Here is a 21,413-nt window from a genome sequence, read left to right as displayed (position 1 = left end):
CGGAATACCGGTACATAACCACAGATGGATGAACTTTGACCTTATATGACATGAACCCATTAAATAGAAATTATGACCTATTCGGATACCTCTGATGGGAATATTGTGCCCTCATTAGGATGAAAAGCTTCCAAAATAAATGGATTTTATGAAGTTGATGGAGTCAAGTGACACATGACAGATGGCTTTATTCCGACATCCATGTTAATATTACAGCAATTCCACCAATACACAATAAGGGGGTGGGGTCAAAATGGCAGCGTTTCCACACTTTTAAGGTGACTACAGTCAGTGGGTCTGGTTTAAAGTCTCTTTGGTATTGTTGTCCCTGGTTACCATGGTAACCAGACCTTCCTGGTAGTTGGTGAAGTGCAAATCAGGATGAGGGAACTGCAGCGGATTACCCCCCTCGAAGACCAGGACAATTGAGGGCACCTCCTGCAGCGCTTCACTTTGAATTGAACATCCACTTTTTCTTTGATTTTTTTATATTATGTATTCTATGTGCCCTCTCTGCATCCATTGCAGCCTGGTCATCCTGGAAGGGGGATCCTCCCAAGGTCAAGGTTTCTCATTTTTTCCCTGATCGTTTTTTTTAATAGTTTTTCCTTGCCCTCAGGGGATGTTTGAGAATAATTGTCGATTTTTTTGGTATATGTGAAGCCCTTTGAGACTTGTTTGTGATTTAGAGCTATATAAATAAACTTGACTTGCAAACATCAGCATCGTACGTACTCCTCGTCATTGTTGAGCGCCTCCTCCATTTCCTCCTCAGCATCACCATTGTGGCTCTCACCAATGTCGTTCTCCATTTTGACCCTCAGCTCGACCTGTCCCGTCTCCATGCCCGGAGCCGCCTCACTTCCTGTGTCTGCTTTTCCTGCCCGACAGGGATTGTCGGTTGAGTGGAGAAGGGAGGCAACAGCTTCGTGATGACCTCTATGACGATGAATCACAGGATGATTTATGACTTATTCCTGCCGTCTTGTTCTCACCTTCCTCGTGCAGCCTTTTATTGTCCTCCGTCTCCGGGTCCATCCCCTCCTCTGATTCCAGCTCCGCCGTAACTTCATCTGCTGAACACGAGGCGTCTTGGCGTGCCGTTTGGGCCTGTGCCGCCTCCTTGGCCTGGCGGATGCAGTTGAGCCACTGCTGCTTGTTGAAAGCGTCGCTGGCCTGGAAGCAGTGACTCTGTAGTGCTCCACCCGAAACCCGGTAGGACACGCGGAAGAAGTTCTTTGCTGCCGGGACACAAAACATGAGGTGCTTACGCGGAGCGTCGGACCCGCCACGTAACGATGAAAGTCTGAGGCCGTCGCCAGCTTTGAGACTTTTAGCGTGGTGTCGCTACTGACTGCGCTCGTTGTTGCTGAAAGCTCCCCGGATGGAGCCGCCCACTCTCATCTCGCCGTCCTCCAGGTCCTCCAGGTCCAGCTGGCGGATGGGGATGGGTCGCCGGCACAGCTGGTAGCTGACGGGCTGCTCGTTGAGCGCCACAGCACGGGTGATGACCAGCACGTCTTGGAACAGGAACACGTGGAGCTTCTACGCATGGAAGGAAAAAGTCAAACGGTGCCTCAGCATTGGTGGTGGAGCTGTCGCAGGTTTCGCTGACCAGTCCTCTGTTGTTCTTGAGCTCGCCGTGGCAGCTGAGCGTCCTGGAGCGTTGAATGAGGGCGTCCCTGTGGCCCAACTCGGTGTAGAGCAGCCGGTCCTTGTAGAACTGACACTCAGACTCGCCTGTGTGCCTGTTGATGTCGCCCACCAAGCCTTGGACCAGCAGCATCTGTGAGGATGTTGAAGGGAAAATGATTACAAAACTAAAATCAGTATTTTCTTATCGAGCTATTGAATAAAAACAGTCAGTTCTTCTCCATTTGTATCAAGTCGGGCTTTTCCCTCACCGCCTGGTCCAGATGCGGCCGGTCCGGGTGATGGTCAGGCGTGTGCTTGAGGATCTCGCGCAGAAGCAGCGGGTACTTGACCAACCGGCTGCGCGGGATGTCCAGGAAGTTCCACAGGTCCAACTTCCTGCTGAAGGGCGACTGCTGGCAGCGCTGCAGGAAGTCCTGTACCCGCAGGTTCTGCTTCTTCTGGTCCAGCAAAGCCTTGGCCCAGACCTGGTTGCTGCAGTATGCCGTGTACGATGACAGACATGGCAGCTGCGCACGCACACATATCAGCGGAATCATTTGCTGACGACGACACTTTTGATACATGACAACATTTATGCCGTGTTTTTGCTCTCCATCCCACAAACCAGAAAATTGTCAGTCAGCTCCGTTCATGACCCACTTGTTACTCGTTTCTACTCCTTTAAAATGGTTTCAAACCCAAAAAGTCAACATTTCCCTCACCCACTCGGTCAGGATCTGTCCGACATGTTCGGTGGACCCGTCTGGGTTCCTGGCTTGGCAGAGGCGACTCAGCAGGTCTGAGGACGGACAAAAATGCTGGCTCAGCACTTGGGTGTCGGTACGTCGACTGGAACGGGACATCCAGCGCGTGCACTACCTTCATGAAGAGGGATCAGTGAGTCCAGAGTACTGAAGATCTGGTTCAGTTCTTGCTCGGTCATGATGGACAGCGTCAGCATGGGGTCGTGGTAAGCCTGCAAAACGCATTATGATTGGGACTGGTTGTATCTGTAGAAAGAATTGAAAAGTGGTTTGTTTACCTTTTTTGCCAATTTGAGATCATCCACCAGATCTTGCTCGCCCTGAGCCAGCTCAAAAATGGCCTGCAATGTAAACAATTTGTCATTAGTACAACAGAAATTGTTTTATATTCATTTTAAAATAATTATTTCTACATTTTCTGATTGGCTGGATGACTTGTGCAAAAAAGGACACAAATATTTCAGATTCATATTTCAAAATCTGAAAGATCACAGAGTACAAAAATAAATAGAGATTTTCTCTAATGCTTCCAATTTTGGCACACACAAAAACATTGGCTGCTTAAGTGTAAAGGTTTAGTACGATATGAAAAGTGACCTCCTGTCGCTTGATGTCTTTGGGGCTGAGCGTTTGCGTCGCCCCCAAGTGGACATCGAATGTCTCGCTCCAGAGTTTGCTGTCACGACGCTTGGAGGCCGAGCCGGTCCCCGTGGCAACCCTGGATAGTGTGGAGCCAGAGGAAGAGGAAGTTGTGGAAGAGCAGGAGTTGGACTTGGCTGCTGAGGTCACCCGGGTCTTCATGGAGGAGGAGGAAGAGGAGGAGGAGAAGGAGGTGGCAGGAGCCCGAGGAGGAGGAAGAGGTGGCGGCGGCGGCGGAAGCGCTCGCTCTGTTCGGAAGCTGATGGAACGCTGTGGGAGTGCGCGTTTGTCAGAAGAAAAACTCGAAATAATGTTCTCGTTCTTGGAGGCTCACCTGCAGCGTCTGGCCGAACCTTTTGAGCGGCGCCGTCTTGATAGGCAGCAGGCTGGCTAGGGACGTCACCCCGGAGACCAACGCTTTGCTGCGCTTGGCACTCGGCTCCTGCAAAACAACAGAGACTACATAATATACGGCAATACGTACAAACGCCACTAGATGGCAGTATCACTGCAAACGTCTGTTCCTTCTATAGTACGTGATCACTTTCTACTTGTGAGAAGTTTTACGTGGTTTCATCTTAGATCTTTTGGCACTCATGACAGTTGACAAAAATGCTCTGCGATTAATCCAAGTGTCTTTATCAAGTGTTATTTGCGCTAATGGGAAAGCTAACACGCTCATGGTATGCTAATGACCTCAAAGCCCGCTCCAATGTTTTATTTACAAGGCAATCGAGTGTGACAGTAACATTGAGCATTTCATCCAGCATCGCCAGGCGTAATCAACCAACCAGCAGGGTCACGCTCAGGGTCACGGCAACCTTGGCCGACAACGCTTTGGACCGTGTTTGCGAATAAAATGGAACGTTAGGTGCATGGATGCAATAATCATCGGGAATCCACAGAAGAAGAAAGTCAACTGGTGTCAAGACAAAAAATAAAATAAAAAAATACTCCAAAAGGAAGCACTTCTTTTTAAGCGTGTCCTACTGTACCGGCACTTGCTTGCTCTTGTGCTTGCTGATCTCCACAGACGACGTCAAATTCAAGCTGTGTAGCAGTAGACCCAAACGCTTCTGCCCGGCAACCATGATGCCCTCCCACAAAACCAAACACGACAATGATCACGAATCCAAGAGAACGGCAACAGCTCGAGTCTTCTGCCGCTTGTCACAGGAACATCTGGATCACGAGCGCTCACTCCCATCCCACCCGAAGCTTCTCTCTCTCTCACTTTGTGTGCGATCCAAGCTTTCTGCTGCCTTATCGGTTTTTTGTTCTCTGTGATTCAACACCTCGTCACTCTTTCACTGCCTCCCTTACTTCCTTCCTTCAATCCCACCTTTTCCTTACTTTCTCTCAGAATTCGGAGGAAAAGTGTCCTACTTTCCATCGTAAAAGGATTTTTCCCTTGTGAAAAGTTGAGAGAAAAAAATCCGATCAAAATCATTTGCACGTATTTAATTGTGTGCATGAGTGATATGAGGAACACAAGCGAGGCCATTGTGTCCCATTTTGAGCGATCTCAATGACTTGCCCCCGAGTCACCGAATCAGTGACCTTCCAACGTTGCCATGTGGCCTCATCTCAAAATGGCCACCACGTTGACTCACCCGCCATTGAGACTTTTTTTGGTTGTATTTAACCAACAACAATGGCCCATGTCAATTACATGACCCAAGTCTATAAAATGAAAGGAGGCCTTGTGAGAGCCAGTAGAAGGGCTCCATGAAGAAGTGGCTCACAATTGTTTGCATGCAAGCCAATAATTGCTCATGGAGCATGTGACCCCGCCCGGCAACATGTTCATTAAAAACACATCAATAATGAATTTAGATGACCATGGCTGTGCAGCTCACGTGTCACTTTTGAAAGCTGCCCTGGAAAACTTGGGAAAGTGCTCCCATGGATGAGCCAGGACAGTCCGAGATGAGGTCAATGTTAAAAAAAAAAAAAAATGGCTGGCTGGATGGGAAGTAGTAATTCAGGATATTTTTAATCAGGTACAGGAATAAAGTATAAACGTAAAACACATCGAGTAAGTTAATGAAATCAATTATCAAATTGTTGAAAAAGGTAAAATAATTGACAGTCAACATTCCTTAAAAAAAGCCAATGGAAAAAAATGTTTTAATACAGTAATAAAAACAAGAATTGACTGTCATTTTTCAAATGTACTAATTCTAATTAAGTAGTGACTAATTATTGAACACAATCAAAAGATCACACCAATGTGTCCATTTGTTAAAGTTAAAGTCCCAATGATTGTCACACACACAACTGGGTGCGGTGAAATTTGTCTCTGCATTTAACCCATCCCCGAAGGGAGCAGTGGGCAGCAGCGGTGCCGCGCCCGGGAATCATTTGGTGATCTAACCCCCCAATTCCAACCCTTAATGCTGAGTGCCAAGCAGTGAGGCAATGGGTCCCATTTTTATAGTCTTGGGTATGACCCGGCCAGGGTTTGAACCCACAACCTTCCAGTCTCAGGGCGGACACTCTACCACTAGGTCACTGAGCTGATAAGAGCAGCAGGGGGGGGGCCCAATTCCAACCCTTAATGCTGAGTACCAAGCAGGGAGGCAATGGGTCCCATTTTAATAGTCTTTGGTATGACCCGGCCAGGGTTTGAACCCACAACCTTCCAGTCTCAGGGCGGACACTCTACCACTAGGCCACTGAGCTGATAAGAGCAGCAGGGGGGGGGCCCAATTCCAACCCTTAATGCTGAGTGCCAAGCAGGGAGGCAATGGGTCCCATTTTTATAGTCTTTGGTATGACCCGGCCAGGGTTTGAAACCACAACCTTCCAGTCTCCGGGCGGACACTCTACCACTAGGCCACTGAGCTGATAAGAGCAGCAGGGGGGGGGGGGCCCCATTCAACCCCTTACACTGAGTGCCAAGCAGGGAAGAAATGGGTACCATTGTTATAGTCACTGGTATGACTCGGCCGGGGTTTGAACCCACGACCTCCCAGTCACAGGGCGGACACTCTCCTCTCAGGCCACTGAGCTGGTACCTTACTAACGTGATAACTTTTAGTCAAGCCAATTATTTATTCAATGAGAATGTATTGAAAAATATATTTACAATAAATATATTTATTGAAAAATATATTTACAATAAATATATTTATTGAAAAATATATTTACAATAAATATATTTACAATAAATATATTTTTCAAAGGAACGACAATGAGAACAATCTTGTCCTTGTGTTTATGAGTGAAGAGGAGTGAGGTGGTGGTGGGCAGGGGAGCATGCATCCTGTGCAGCTTTCAACAAAGTGGTAAACGCCCAGGAAGGAACTGGCGGCTGCACTAAAACTCCAAAAATACTCACATGTGCTCGACACGCCACATACGGGGACACAGGGACTGACCCACCTGAGACCACCGCCAACCCCCCCCCATTCAAGTTGTTAGCATGATGCTAGCACAGAGCAAGGAACCCAAGTATGGTAAAGAGCAGAACTTACATTAATGTCCAGAGTGCAGAGGCTGAGCGAGTCGGCATCTCTGCTGGCCTGCTTCCTCTTCTTCTGCAATAGACAAAAAGATTAAATCACTTTACAGTACAATCAATTGATTTAATCTAAAACTGTTTAACAAAAGATCATCGCAATATCTCACTGTTATTAAGAGGAAAGACAATTTAGAGTTTGGGCATTTTAATATTGAGTTGACACTCTTAATTTGGTTTTGCGGGCCTTGACTTTGACACCAGTGCACTACACCATCCTTGGATACCTTGGAAGCTCTGAACTATCGGGAAATGGCTGATGCCTTTTCCTGCAGGTCGCCATGGCAACAAAACACAAAGAAAAACACAGCAACATGTGGGAAGACATCAGGAGAGGATATAAGGAAAGGACACAAACAGAGGAGCCATGTTGGAATCAAAACAAAGTCAGGAAGTTTTGTGTGTGTGAGGTCTTTGTTGTTTTGAACATTATGTAAGCTGACAGGTTACCTTTGACGCACGTCTTGGCTTCTGGTAGATCAATTAAGAAGTTAAAAAAAATAAGATTCACAAGTTGGACTAACTAACGTGTTCTTCGCTCAACAAAGGTAAAACCAGGCACTCATTTTTTTTTTTGTAGTTCAAATGCTGATTTTCGTGTGATCGCATAAAATCCTTTCACTGACTTGAGTTAGCGGGCTCCCGGGAAACACGGCACTCAGATAATTTGCTTGAACCGGTTGGTTAAATACACTGAAGATTCCGATGATTTGAATCGGTAATCAGGATTACCCGAAAAACACAAGGGACTCAAAAAACAAGTCATCAGTTACTCTCTCCAGGTAACCATAGCAACCCTGGTGACAAGTCCAAATGGTTCAGTTCTTTTGAAATTTGTGACTCACCCGATAGTAAAGGAACAGACAGCAGCCCATCATCGGCGCCTCGCAACTGACACTCGATTTCCAATTCAGATGCGGTCACATCGGATGCGGCCACACTACGCTTCCCTCTCCTTCTTGTCTTCTCTTCTCCCTCAACTGAGGATATGCAGCGGCCTTCTTGTCAGGCGCTGACCAAAGAACAGGAACCCTCCAGCATTGTGCGCGACCACTGAGCCGGTTCCCGTCGGGCAAACAGGAAGTGACGGCGGCGCGGAGGAAAAATAGTCTAAAATTAGGAGGTCCGGGAGCCGCGGAGAGCCCAGCGCAAGGACAACAACAAGGCCATTAAGGAAATACCTTCATGTCCAAGCCAGGTTGACCCCGCTGACATGACATTTACCCTCAAGTCACAAACGGCCCAAAAGTCGATTTCAACTCACGCCTGATGTCAGCCAATCACGGGAGACTTCAGCTCAGTGAGTATTGCGAGGATGACAGCGTTTAGCTTTTTAAAAACTCACAACTCCAGTATTATGCAAAAAAAAAAAAAAGTGTCCTACAACATCAATGTATTTTTTTACGTAAAAACAACTTTTCTACCTTGTATGACTGTTCGGATCATTTTAATACATCAGCCGTGCAGTTCATTGAGATTTTTTCATTCCTGAGAACAAAAGGCTGCTCATGAGGGGGAAATCACAAGTACACGTGCTGCTATTGTACAATTGGGCTGACCTGGAGCTCATTAATTAATGAGTTAATATTAACTCTGGATCTAAAAAAAAAAAAACAATAGAAGGAAATGAAAGAGGCCATAATGATGTTTTTGATCACTTTACAGTAAACTTACACCAGTGGGCACAATCGAGGGGCAAAAGGTACTTGGTATACCGTGTATACGCATGTGTGTGTGCGTGTGTGTGTATATGTGTGTTCTCACGTACCCCTCTGAAGTAGCGCTCATCTGAGAAGAAAGCAAAAGAAGACATTTTCTTTTGCGGCCTGAAGAGAGACAAAGATAAAATATGAATGATATCTTATTAGCCATCTGTTTATTCGATTTGTTTAGCAAAAAACTTTATATATCCCCCAGTTGACAATAGCTTGGGATGAGTCAGCTTTAACTGCATTGCCATCTGGTGGTCTGCCATGGGAAGTGCATCAAGTTATGACGTCACATATTTGTTAACCATCCATTTTTCAGAATTAGTCCTCATTCCCTCCCTCACCATTGTTGGTCCACATGGCGACCAATCACGCGTTCATTCACATGTGCCAAAAAATTGATAGGCCACCGTTTGATCATAAGGGACCTGACAATGGCTGGCAACCAGTCCATTAGTCAGAGCACATAGCAGGGCAGCAGTGGTGGAGCAGACCTGCCATTTGACGATTGTCTGAACAAACACATATTTCTTTTGCGTCGTTGAGTGGATAGACGGCATTCCTGCAGAGATGGGCGTCAGCCTCACCTTGCACGCGGCTCGAATTCTGTGAGGCGTCTTCAGCGCTCTTTGCCATTGTCACCGCTTGTTGTTTGTATTTGAATCGCAACGTAACCGTCAAGTGCCAACCCGTGAAATGGCCGCCTAGCCGGCCTGCTAAGATAACTATGCTGAGCTAAGATAACCTGAAAAGTAGAATTAAAAACAAGACCAAAAGATCACAAAAATATAACAAATTGATAAAACTTAGTCATGGAAAAGGAAATCCATGACCCTCACGGGGTCGTATTCAAATTGTCCAAATTTCAAGCTCTCAACAAGAAAGCTCCTAATACTGTACGTACTGTGCAAGGATCATGTGTTGATGTGTGCCTTTGAGGGGCGGGGCCTAGTGAGTGGAGTTAGTTGTCTGCACGTGAGCGTCCGGTTTTGAGTCGTGGCTTACAGCAGCTCCTTGCCGGTGTTCTCATTTTACATTTGACTGTTTGGTTCGGCAAATGAAACGATGGTGGGTCTCCTTGCGTACATCTCAGCTTGAATGGACTTGAGTCTGATTTTGTTCGATTCATTTAAAAATTACAAAAAGAACAAAATAGTATACAGAACCACAACAACAAAAACTATTTAAAAAAACTTTGAAGAGTTTTTTGTTGTTAGCAAATTAATTCCACCACATTCAAACTATGTGTTCCATTACGATTTGAATTCGATTGTTATGATGATTATGATGACGTGAAGAATGCCATTCATGCCTTTGTTTCTTTTTTGATGACAGGGTGAACTTGATTGGAAACATGCTTGAGCATTTGCTCACCTTGCGGGGGGCTGCCATCCACCACCTGCCTGCATGGGACGCCTCACTTGGGCCCCTCCTCGCTCACTTGCCTGCCAAAACCGCCAGCCGCCCCTCCACACATACAAAACAAAAACAACTGCAGCCCAACAATTTCCACAAGTTCCACGTTGCGCTCAGAAAACGTCAAAATAGAAGAAAAGCCTTCGATGGCAGCTGGATGTCAAAGTTTGGGTCCAAAAGTCCGCCACGCTGGAAGAAGAACAAGAAGAAAGAAAAATGAGTCAACTGTCAAGAAGCTGAATGACTCACGTCAGGCTAGAGGAATTCTGGGGGAGACACTTCCCATACACATTTTTACTCTTCACAAAATAAGAGCTGCAACTTCAAAAAAAAAAAAATCTACATTGGACCAAGAATCATTAAATCCTGTTTTATTTTCTGTTGTTTTGATCGTGTGAGGAAAAAAACTAGTGAAAATAATTCGTGGGGGAAAAAAATTAAATAGAAGAGGGAAAAAAACTGAATTAAAATACATATTTAAAATAAACTAGCAAAATTTGGCTTTGATTGTGAAGGCGGACCTTACTTGCTCAAAGTCGCAATGACGCTCTAACGTCTCCTCATCTCAAAGCAAATCAAAGAAAGACAAGCTCGGCATGCTTCACTCCCCTCTCGGGCATTTGAGATTCAGTTCAAGTTCCGCCTTCCTACCAAATGGAATTTTGACATGTAAATATTTGCACATTGTTTTGTTGTTTTTAATGCAACAACTGGAATTATTTTATGAAACAAAACAAAATAAGCATTCAAGAAAAGGATGTAAATATTTCGTGGCAATTAAATGCCAAAAAGGTTTTGAAAAATTAAATACCTTTCTTTAAAAATAAATACTGTACAAAAAGAAGGAAATAGGCACTTTTAAATTTCAGTAAGAAATGCTTTATTGGAACAAAAATAATTTCATTCTTTCTAAATTTTAAATTAAAACTACTCCTATTTCGACTTAATTTTCTCAAAATGAAATTAGTTGAAAAAAAAATGCAATTTTAAACTAATAGCTGTGGTAAGTGGTATGAGATGCCTTTTTTTATTTCCTACATTTAAGGTACGTACTATAAAACAGTACTTGGCCATATAATGCATGAAAACAAATCTAGAAAAAAATAAAATTAGAACACATACCTCTGGCAAAATGAAAATAAAAAATCTATATACAAGTGGGAAATGCCGTCTTCCCTTTTTCACTTTTGTGCCCAATTTCATTCCAATAGCAATAGGACAAGGCATCTTCAAATGTGAATAAAAATATATTTTCCACCAACATTGGGAACCACTGTCGAGTCAATATTCCTCCAAAAATAACTTTTCGAGGGCAGAAAAAGTGCCTGTGCGCCAAATATCCACTCTGGATGTTTCTCCTGGAAAGGAACATTTTCAGGAAGCAGGAAAATTCCCACCAGTCCGCAGGCACTACAAAACTTCAAAAGTGGGGAAAAAAATGCAGTGGTTAGCAAAAGTTCCTGAGGCGTCGTCCTTCACACCTGATCACCATGGTTACCGGCATCCCAGAACATCCATTGGAGAATGAGTTTCAACGTTACAGTGAGGCCACAGGTTCCTGTAATGCACTTCGCTCCAAGTGGTGCAGTTCCACTTTACAAACTGTGGGGGTGCCGCAGCCCAGAGACGTGACTGCCGGCGGCTCCTCGTCTCCTACGCCATCAAACCAAAAGTCAGGAGGGTGTGACAACTTAAGCGGCGGCGACGTCTCATCGGGGTGCTCACCCAAGCCGGATGAGGACGACTCGCTCTCCGCCAGGGACGACGAGTCGGCCTGCTCGTGAGACAGGCCGTCCATCATGGGGATGGACAGTTCCGAGGACGGCACAGACGACTCGTAGATGCCCGAGTCGCGGGGTGGTGGTGGCGGCGGCAGCTCAGAGGGGGTGGGGTCACCCGACGTTTCAGCAGGAGGAGCCTCGTAGTCCAGGACGCACGGCGAAGGCGATGCTTCCTCCGGGAAGATTACGGAGGACGTTCTAAATGAAAGACGCAGCGGGATTTAAGAAAGGTGACCCAAAATCTTGCCTGCGCATGCATTTACCTGGAAGTGTGTTCCAGCCCGGAAGGTGATCCTTGCGAGAGGGCTGGAGCAGGACTGGGAAAGGAAGCAGGAACAGGAACGGCACTCAGGCCGGGGCCCAGACTGAGGTTGAAGCTGACGGCGTCTGAGGGTGAGGCAGGGGCGAGAAAGAGAGCGTTCTTCTTGGACCTTTCCTCGCTGCCCTCAGGCGTCTTCGCCAGCACCTGGTTCAGAACCAGGCCGCCGTCCGGGCGGGTGGACGAGGAGGGCATCTCGTCGTCCCGGACAGACACGGCGGGTGTGCTGGGAAGCGGTGGCGAGCAGGAAACGTGAAGCTTGTGGAACCAGTCCGGGTTTTGGCTGATGTGCTGGTGCATGTTGCAGATGGCCACGTAGAGCGAGCGGCCCGACTTGCTGCGGAAGTAGTTCCTGCGTGAGATGTTGAGCGGCTGCGAGTCGCGCTCGGCCAGGCCCGAGTGGCCCGAGTGCAGGCGGGCGAACAGCTGAGGCAGCTGATCCATCAGCTTAAACCTCAACACACAAAATGGAACAACACCAAGTCACTCCACTGTTACGAAAAACAAAACCTACTCATGAGAACTGCCTACCTGGGAGCCAGACCGAGGACGGTGGGAACGTCGTTCTCGGTGGAGTAGTCGAAGTAGACGGCCATGTAGCGGAGGAGCTCGCCGACGTGGCCGTGCTCCTCGCTCTCCTGCTGCTTGGCCTGCCGCAACTTCTCGCCGATCATCGCCACGCCCGCCACAAACAGGTCGCCGCCGCTGCCGGACCTCCCCGCCGGACAATCCATGTCGCAGACGCCGCTGTTGCCGCGGCGACCCACCGGCGTCTTTCCTCGCCGGCTCTTCCGCTCCACGAAGTAGCTGTGGGGACGGAGGCGGAGCGAATGATTCCAGACGAGGACAGTATATGCTAACGGAAGTAGCATGTCGATTTCTCCTATCATTGAAAGAAAGAAAAAAAAAAGGGGGGGGGGGGCCTCAACGCACCGCAGGCCTCTGGAGCAGACGGTGATGATGAAGTTTGCTTCGTCCAGCTGCCGACTGAGCCACGACATCCGACCTTCCCTGCACATCTCCAGATGTTCCCACAAGTCCAGCACCACCTGAGTCCCCACATGATGGACAGGTGAGACCAAACGCGCCAACCCGCCAGGCCTGGTTCGCTCACCTCGCAGCCGCAGAAATCCTGCAGGAAGTAGGCGAAACTTTGTACCACTGCGGCGTGCTTGGCTCCGTCGCGGTCCGAGTAGCAGATGAAGACTTTGGGGCGGGGCCACGGCCTGTCGGCGCTGGACGCCGCGCTCTGATTGGATGACTCGCTCTCCTCGTCCAGCTGGCTGTAGATATTTTCTAAGGAGGAGCCGCGTGTCCAGCCGTCATGGTTTCCATCTCGTGAACATTTTGCTCTCACCTTGCTGCTTCTTGCGGCACATGACGGTGAAGAGTGTGGCGAAGGCCGACATGATGACCAGCGGCACGGTGATGGCCATGGCACGGATAGGCCCCGCCCACGGCCAGTGCACTGCAGCGGGACAAAAGTTTGGTCGAGCGCAAAGTGGCCGCCCCACCCATAGCAAAAAAGGTCTGCCTTACCTTGGCTGACGTAAAACTGCGTCTGGCGCCTGGTGGTGTTGCTTTCGTCCCGGAGCTGACGCACAACAAAATTGCCGTTACGGAAGTGAAGGAGCGCGCCGGTTGCGGCGTTTGAGTACCTCGATGGTGTAGGTCCCTGGAGTGACGACGTCCCTCAGGATGCACGTGCTTTGCGGCCGCCCGGCGTCCTGTTCAACACATTGACTTAGCGTGACGGCAAAACGGCGGCGGGTCTGGACGGGGCGCGTCGTACGGGTTGGCAGCGGTGCAGTCGGAAGGCTCCATCGTCCTGGCGCAGTTTGTAGTAGACGTAGTAGAGGTGGAAGGCGAAGGAGGGCGGGGCCTGCTCGAAGCTGACGTGCAACTCGGAGCCCAGCTGGGACACGCTCAGCGTCTTCGGCTTCCAGACTGCGACAGAGGAGCAACGTTGTTGGAGTTTTGCGGGAGCAAGCCTCACTTCTCGTGAAGACAACGGCGAGAAACTCACATGGCTTGCAGACGGGGTTTTCCGAGCCCAGCAGGACTTCACAGGCTACAAAGGAGAAAAAGTGGATGGGCTAAGTGCGTTGGAAACGAAAGCGAGCGCACTTACAGTTTGTCCTGAGGAACGACGGCGGGAAGAAGGTGTCGTTCATCAGCGTGGGAAACGGCACCACGCGCACCAAGTAGTCCGTGTCGAAGCTCAAGCCACTAAAAGGCTGACTGCTCAGCTTCTGCGCCATCATGGTGGACAAAGAAGGAATTCACTCATATTTGCATCAAGCCATTGGAACCTCAAGAAGCTACCAAAAAAAAAAAAAAAGCCCATGTTGGTCTCACCGTGTTCTTGTAGGAGAAGTTGAGCTGCCGCGGGTCTTTGAGGACGAGATGTTGGCATCGTTTTCCGTCGGGGTTCTTGTCCTCCAGATACACCCGGAAGCCTTTGATGTGTTCGATTCCTGCACAAACAAGTCCGATTTTTGGTCCCTTCCACTGGACATTTTGAGAGACAGCTTTCCCCGAGCTGCACCAACTGGCATCTCTCTTTGCAGAGGAGAAAGCAAACATGCCTTGAGGACTGTTAGATGATTTGTCCACGTGTGATTGTTTTGTCACTTTTGATTTTAGGGAAGCTGCTACTTCGAAATGGCAACGTTGCAGAATTGGGAGAGGTTTGGACAATTTGACGGTTTGGAGGCGTCCCGTGCCAAAGAACGAGCGTGGCGCCATCGCATTGCCGCGGGATCCTGGCTTCTTTGACATACGTAGCTCCTCCCCTTCCCATCAAATTGCGCCCCCCCAGCTCTTTCTTGTCATCCACGCCCAGCCTGCCCCCCCCTCCCTCCACCTGCGCCCCCACTCTCTTTCATCCCCCTCAAAGCCGCTTTGACTCTTGTAATGAGAGCTTTCCATGCACGGGACATGTTGTTCTCATTAGCCAGACAGCAGAACAGGGTTTTCCGTCTCCGGGCAGATTCCTGGGCATCTATTCCAACCTACCTACCTTCCTTCCTTCCTTCCGAGTAATGCCTTACATTCATGAATTACAGCAAAATGGAAATAAATCTGAGGAATCGGGTTACTTTTGTAAAGTAGAGCATATTTGTCCGACACTGCCGCTGCTTGTCGGAATACCGACAGATTATGCAAATCACTTCTTGCTGGCAGAATTCCAAATTCTAAAAATACAAATCTTGCTCGACTTCTTGCAGCCTGGGAGGATTCCAACAAATGGCAGTAGGTTGTTTGGTACTCAGATTAGAGTTTTTAGAATTGCACGTTCATTTTTTTTGCAGAAAGCCATCAAAATAAGCTCAAATGTGTAATATAGAAATGATTCGACTTCTTGGGGCACAGTCCTACTCGCCCCTTCGGCAAAGATCCCAATCTCTTTTGAACTACCTGTAAAAGTTTGACGCTGAGTGAGCAGGAAGACAGAGAGTCGTCCCGTTGTTCAGCCACCGCCGGGCCGGCAAATTCCTCGGTGGGATTTTTGGGTCTCTTTGTGGGGGAAAACAACTGGCTGCATTGTCACAGCCAGCAGTTTCGAGTTACACACACACCGACCCACGCGTGCGGTGCGCACACACATTCCTTGGCGCTCGCACGCAGGTAGCGAATTACGATCAAAGCCACGTACGTTCGCAGCCTTACACATGATCTGTCCTCCTCCGGGGAAAAAGGAGTTCAGTTCCTTTTTGCTTTATTCCAAAGTTCTCCTTTGATTTTCCCTTCAAATTGGTTATTTTGTCGGTTTCCCAAATGTAGAGCGAGAGGTAGCTAGCGCACCTAGCGGACTGGCGGACCAGTGGACCACGACTCCAGCTTGGTGGTCGCACGCCAGATGCGTGAAGGAGACGTTGGCCACCTCGTGAATGACGTGTTTGCCCAGCGGGGAGTTGGACGAGCAGTCTGGAAAAGACACGAGCAAACACAAGCGTTAGTGGCGCAAGCTAACAAACGGCAGCATTCGACATGCGTCCATCGTTCACTTGACAACAAGCTATTCCAAACTGGAGTCGTTTCACAAGCTCATGGAAATGCCCAACCCTAGCTTGAAACACAAGCATTTGCTTGAAACCCCGACTTGAAACCCTACCCCAGGATTCAAAACTTCATCGTGACAAACTCAGTCTTTGTTTGGTACAAGAAACCGTTGGAGGAGCGGAGAGGAAGGCGAGCGGGAGCTCAGACACGACTCACTGCTCCTCTTTGACAGAGGTGGGGGGGGGGGGGGGGTCGTCCTGCCGCTCGGGAACCATGGAGGAACTCTTTCAGGTCGGCGGATGCGACACGAGTCACTGATCCGCTTGGAAGAAGATGTTGGAGGAGGTGGGGTGGGGTGGTGGGGTCACGTTCAGGGCTGAAGGAGGTCAAACAGATGCTAAGCTAATTAGCAGGGTGACGAGCGAATCGCAATGACCAGAGAGGTTCGCCTTGCACTCAAGTGGCACAGGTCTGCTCAAAGTTTTTTGTTTTTTCATGATGACATCACAGCCGCTCATCTGGAACCATCTGAGGGGGGGTCCAAGTGCATTTTATCTCCCTCCATGACATCACCGCCGATGCATTCTTCATCCGAGGGGAAGAAGAGGCAGTCAAGTATGTCTACGCGCGCACACGCCAGTAGGCGCCCACAAAACCTTATTGTCATGTAAAATCAGCGCTACCGATTAAACGTCCCCTCAAACTTTCATGTTGGATTCCTTAGTTCATAGCTAGCTGACCTCTGAACCCTGACCTGCCCGACATCATACAAGCATGACCTCTCCCAAGACAAACTGGAAGCAAATTTAAAGCAACGTGGATGAAAAAGTGGTGTCCGTCTCGCTCACGATCACGGACAAAAGGCCGGCTGGCCGTGAATCGGACACGGCTCAGGAACTTGACTCCGTCGGACAAAAGAAGAGGAAGTGCGCGCATGTGTGTGCGTGTTTGGGAGCATCGTGAAGAGAAAACGTTGATGCTGAGCTCTGATGATTGGACTTTTTAACACTAGACGTTGAATACACCTGTGGTTTGCCTGCAAACATCTAAGAGGGCTTTTTTTTTTTTGGGGTTATTTTCAACATAACGTAAAAGTCAAACTCACTGTCGCTTCGGAGCGTGACCGCCAGCCGACGACCCCCATCGGCCCCGGACTGCATCGGCATCTGCATACGAGAAAATAGCGATTATTAGTCCTCGCAAACGATAGCAAAAACAAAATCCGATTCTAATTATATTTGACGTAGCGTGCAATCTGGCGTAGCTACACTTGCGTAAATTAGAGGCGGCTTCTCGGGAGCCGCTCGCCACGCCACCTTTGAAGCACTTTTACAACTTTGACCTGACGCGCGTGCGCACACGCCAGCCGGCTTGTTCGAGGTGTCAGACCACACTAACACGTACACAACAAGCACACGTTAACACCCGAAAGCACTTAGACGGATGTCCCGCTGTGCACGTGTGTGTGCAGAGTTGGCGTGTGCGTGCATGTGTTTGTCGTTATGAACTTGCGCACACCCTCATTGCCCTCAAACCAAACACACACACGGCAGAAATTAACCATCAAACGAGACTTTGATGCGCTCGCCACACACACAATAAAACCTTCTCGCAATAAAAGGCAGCACGATGAGGGTTGTGACACACAAGCATAGAAAGACGAGAAAAAAAAATCAAACATCCACACAAAGACTCGCTGACAAGGACGTGACACACAAACACAAAGGCATCACCACGCACGCACGCACACGCGCATCCAAAAGTAGTACTTGTCCATCTTGTGATTTACGGGACACAGATTTTTTTTCGCTCATGTAGCAGAAGAAAGGTGAAGTCGTAAAAAGGCAGGAAGTGGAAATGACTGGAGGGGCTTCTTGAAACTGCGGCCCGAGTGTTTTGTAAGCACCGCTTTCACCTCGAGCACCGCCGACACCCTCAAACGCCTTTTTCAGATCGACCGGTGGTATTGCTTTTTTTTCCAGGTGTTTCTCAAATTGTAATCAAAGAGCAAAAAAACAAAACTCGCCACCAGGATTCATCAACAGGCGCTCGCAGCCCTGCCAGCGATCAAAGTAGCGAGTGAAAGTAAAACAGGCCTATTTTGTGCATCCTCATACGATAAATCCAATTTCAGCTCCCTCGGCGAAACTTGTGTAACTTTGAAATGATACAATTGAGTAACTTCTTTGGTGTCTCGTCATTTGCGGCAATTCCCCAAAACTTTGTCATCATACGCGTCCTGCCGGGAATGTGCCCAAAATGGTTGCTTCGAACCAAAATCGCTGATCCCTCACATCTGGGAAAAAAACATTTTGATGAGAGGTGATGCCTGAGGCTAAAGGCGACTAAAGCTAAGCGGAACCGACCCCCCCCCACCCCACCCCACCCCAAAAATGACTTCCTGAGCTAATCACCCAACTAATTGCAGCCTGAGCTTGTGGAAGACACAGCGATTAATCACAGCGATGCCACGAGGGCAGAAGGCCGAGACTGGAGGGCCATGCAAGAAAGATGGCGGGGACGGGAAAGGCAATCATCAGTGGGCCTGCAGGGAAGGAAAGAGGAGACGGAGGAATCAGGTTGGAGAGAACCACTTCAATTGCGTCCGTCCGGGTCTGTTTTGCCGTTGGACTCGCTTCCAGATGTGCGCTTTCAATACTTGGTCCGAAAAGATTTGTTTTGCAATACCTCTTGTCTAATTTGCTTTTTTTCTCGGATTTCTTTTGGAGTCGCAAACCAAAGCGGCCGGCTTGGTGTTGCCGCCGGAGGACGATGAAGGTCGTCCAGGTGCACTTTGCATTCTGAGAAGGAAAAAAACGGAAATCTGCCCTGGAATGCAAGACCTTCGTTCTTCCTGCATTTATTTTCCAGACACATCTGGAGTTGTCATGAGGTCGGCAAGTCTTTTCCCCCACGTGTCCTTGTGTGTGTGTGTGTGTGCATAGTTTCAAAAAAAAAAAAAAGAAAGAAAAAATCTCATAGTAAATCTATGATCAGCAGCTGTGCAGGAGGAATTAGTCAACACAAAAGCGTAGTACAACAATGCAACCTGAAGATATGTGTGTGTGTTCAGCCAAGCAGAGCTTTCCCAGCAACAGGAACAAAACCTGCAGCTCGCACCTCCTGCATGAGTGCTCCTCAATAACCCCCCAGCAGCCGACCCCTGCTGAGCTGGGGCCTGCTTTCTCCCCCCTGAACGAGGAACAAATCCATTCCAGACCTCCCGTGCAAAAGAGGAAACGGCGTTGAACCAAATCATCCATTTAAGTAACAAATGAAAACAAACTGGCACCAATTCGTTCCTCTCAAACTAACTGGAGCTCACCAACCGCAGCTGAGGGTGCACAAAATGATTCGCAACAAATAAAGTGGTATTGTTTCTCTTTGGGTTCTTTTGTTCTTGCGACAAACTGGAACCAGTCCGCCAATAAGAGAAACTGTCGCGGTGGTATCGCTAAGTTCCCGAACTGATCCGAGATTTTGTTTTTTTAACGCCTCATTATCTTCTGCCAACATCTGGACGGCAGGGTCCAAAGAGACATTTGGAGGCAAATTTCACACGGGAAAGACGTCAAGGTTCTCTGATACCAAAAACACACAAGCCCCCGCGGTGCTGAGAGCCTGGACGATGAGGAACCTGCCTGGAAAGTTGGGATTTGGGCCAGGAGGAAGTGGACTGATTTTCCCTGGGCGTCCGTCCTCCTGCAGATGCACGCGCACACACATGCAGACGAGGGATGAAAAAGAGAAGGCGAAGATCATCCGGCTTTGCCGAACACAAAGGGATGTTTTAGCAAGGGCACAGGTGAAAGCAGGGAATACGATCCGGGAGGCGGGATATCTAAGCCGAGATCTAAGCCAAGGTGGGGCAGCTCTGATCCGCAGAGACCGGGAGCAAAACATGGGGAAATGATGGAGAATGGACAATTCTTCAAAAACCAGGCCAAGCGTGTTTGTTTGTTTTTGCATTTCCAGTTGGAGTTTACTGGAAAACAGTTAGGGAAAAAAAAGGCTTCCATGTTGTTTATTGAACCAAACCAAATTTGTCTTCCAAAAGGCAGCTCGGCCCACACATTGCCACCTACAGGCCTGGCATGCAAATACCATTCATGTTTTTTGTAGGTCGTTATCCCAAACCTCACACTCTTATTTAACCCCCCCACACACACACCTCCGACAACTTCACACCTGTTAAATAGCAATGCTTCAAACCCCCACAATGAGCAGTCTTTCGTGTGTGTGTGTGTGTGTGTGTGTGTGTGTGTGTGTGTGTGTGTCGGCTGGTGCAAAGGGGGTTGTTGCAGGAAGGAATGTTTCCGAGGGTAAACAGTGTGAGGCTTCCTGTAGACAACACTTCAAAGGGTAAAAGGGGAAATACAGATAACAAGCCCAAACACACACTTACACACACACACACACACGAATGGATGATGACCTCACCTACGTGCACGCACATCCCTGGAGCAATGAAAACTTGGAGGGGAGATGAAATAATAAAAGTCTGATCAGATGTGGATTTTTTTTCCTTATAAAAAACAACAACAAAAAGAGGAAAAAGAGAACAACAACAAAATATCTGTTAAGTTTTGGAAGTGTGTGCTTGCCAAACGTTTTTTTTTTTTTGCCAGCGCAGCTGCAAGCAGCACATGTTGTAGGGGTCCACTGTGAGAGCCGGTTAAAGCCATCAAATTGCAGGAAGTCAACTTTTTTTTTTTTTTTTTTTTTACTACCTGCAATCAACCAAAGCCACAAAAGTATCGGTGGGCTCAACCTTTTCATGTTGCCCACCCCCAAATTTACAACATGGACTAGTGACTTGGACATGATGAGACACAACATACCGTCACATTCTGCAACAATCACGATCTCCAGAAATCAAAGTTTACACATTACGCAAATGTTAAAACGATATATATGTTCACACAGCGACAACTCTTACATCGAGTTAGGTTTGAAAGTGACGTAATTGTCATTCTTCAACTTTTTAATTAATTTGACAGACTTACAACAACTACACTTAAACCGAATTAAGGGCCAGAAACGATGCTAACTGACCATTTAAGAAATTATAATCACATCCACACGTCTTTAAAACGCCACGTTTTCGAGCTCAGTTCGGCAAGGAAGCAAAAATCTCCGACAGGTAAATTGACACGCGCTACGGCAAAAGAATGCTGAAAAAAAAAGTTAAATGTAATTCAACTTTGTACATTCAATAGGAGTATTCCGCACAAAGTGTGTGGCAAAGACAAGTTTTTAAAAAATACGGTGACACCTGAACGTGAGCACGTCTCGCTGGTTGACAAGTTAAACCATCAACAATAACAAAAACTCCCAAATGTGGATTTTTATTCGGATTCTTTTTCATTTTTACCTTGAAGCCGCATCGTTCCTGGTTGTTCCTCCTGCTACCCGAAAGCGTAGCCTCACATAAAACATTCCATATGAGGAGAAAAGCAGGGAGACAGACGAAGAGGGCGTGAGGAGCCGCCATTCCTCTCCGAAGTCTGAACAACTTCTGCAGCCCCAGCGGCGCACTCACAACGCCGATACGCGTGCAGGTATCCATGCGCATGCGCGTTGATCTGCCGGTGCGCTCCTCGAGCGAGGGAGACTGAAGTA

At 48.0% G+C, this 21,413-nt stretch overlaps 2 protein-coding genes and 1 long non-coding RNA gene across 5 annotated transcripts; 1 reads left to right on the top strand and 2 right to left on the bottom strand.

Moving 5' to 3' along the window:
* Positions 1-168: 168 nt before the first annotated feature.
* On the bottom strand, positions 169-9,945 carry arhgef3 (Rho guanine nucleotide exchange factor 3). Of its 3 annotated transcripts, XM_088388985.1 has the most exons (14): positions 9,645-9,945; positions 8,330-8,387; positions 7,407-7,614; positions 6,518-6,580; positions 3,373-3,480; positions 2,997-3,308; positions 2,678-2,740; positions 2,515-2,611; positions 2,358-2,434; positions 1,905-2,162; positions 1,616-1,786; positions 1,356-1,545; positions 996-1,241; positions 169-880 (listed from the first exon to the last, which is right to left on the bottom strand). In XM_088388985.1, the coding sequence occupies exons 3-14, from the start codon at positions 7,437-7,439 to the stop codon at positions 720-722; spliced, it is 1,779 nt and encodes a 592-aa protein (XP_088245111.1). In that variant the 5' UTR covers positions 7,440-7,614; positions 8,330-8,387; positions 9,645-9,945; the 3' UTR covers positions 169-719. The 3 variants fall into 3 exon arrangements, with proteins under 3 accessions (XP_088245111.1, XP_088245110.1, XP_088245112.1); XM_088388984.1 differs by lacking the exon at positions 7,407-7,614; XM_088388986.1 differs by lacking the exons at positions 6,518-6,580; positions 7,407-7,614; positions 8,330-8,387; positions 9,645-9,945 and adding an exon at positions 4,034-4,435.
* Positions 8,504-9,903, top strand: LOC148391243 (uncharacterized). The gene is made up of 2 exons (XR_015861205.1): positions 8,504-9,166; positions 9,606-9,903. It is a non-coding gene; the product is annotated as an uncharacterized LOC148391243 (long non-coding RNA).
* A 604-nt stretch (positions 9,946-10,549) lies between the features above and the next one.
* Positions 10,550-21,356, bottom strand: il17rd (interleukin 17 receptor D). The gene is made up of 16 exons (XM_088388981.1): positions 21,166-21,356; positions 16,897-16,957; positions 15,594-15,716; positions 14,145-14,263; positions 13,918-14,038; positions 13,813-13,857; positions 13,579-13,733; positions 13,445-13,513; positions 13,326-13,380; positions 13,144-13,254; positions 12,901-13,082; positions 12,720-12,835; positions 12,318-12,593; positions 11,731-12,240; positions 11,412-11,665; positions 10,550-11,339 (listed from the first exon to the last, which is right to left on the bottom strand). The coding sequence occupies exons 1-16, from the start codon at positions 21,283-21,285 to the stop codon at positions 11,224-11,226; spliced, it is 2,433 nt and encodes an 810-aa protein (XP_088245107.1). The 5' UTR covers positions 21,286-21,356; the 3' UTR covers positions 10,550-11,223.
* Positions 21,357-21,413: the final 57 nt, after the last annotated feature.

This window comes from Syngnathus floridae, chromosome 11 (genome assembly GCF_059516105.1).
Source record: "Syngnathus floridae isolate MCC-2025c chromosome 11, RoL_Sflo_1.0, whole genome shotgun sequence".
In the NCBI taxonomy this organism is placed as follows: Eukaryota; Metazoa; Chordata; class Actinopteri; order Syngnathiformes; family Syngnathidae; genus Syngnathus; species Syngnathus floridae.
The sequence above is the reverse complement of the archived record's forward strand: the minus strand, read 5'-3'. Positions and strand labels throughout refer to the sequence as shown.

Coding starts and splice junctions, on each gene's coding strand:
- arhgef3 (XM_088388984.1), bottom strand. CDS start 9,679: ATGCAGGCAGGTGGTGGATGGCAGCCCCCCGCAAG. Junction 3,309..3,372: donor GGTTCGGCCAGACGCTGCAG/GTGAGCCTCCAA, acceptor GCACTCCCACAG/CGTTCCATCAGCTTCCGAAC. Junction 2,163..2,357: donor GACAGATCCTGACCGAGTGG/GTGAGGGAAATG, acceptor GTGCGTGCGCAG/CTGCCATGTCTGTCATCGTA.
- il17rd (XM_088388981.1), bottom strand. CDS start 21,285: ATGGCGGCTCCTCACGCCCTCTTCGTCTGTCTCCCTGCTTTTCTCCTC. Junction 13,858..13,917: donor GTCGTTCCTCAGGACAAACT/GTAAGTGCGCTC, acceptor TCTCCTTTGTAG/CCTGTGAAGTCCTGCTGGGC. Junction 13,381..13,444: donor CAGGGACCTACACCATCGAG/GTACTCAAACGC, acceptor GTTGTGCGTCAG/CTCCGGGACGAAAGCAACAC.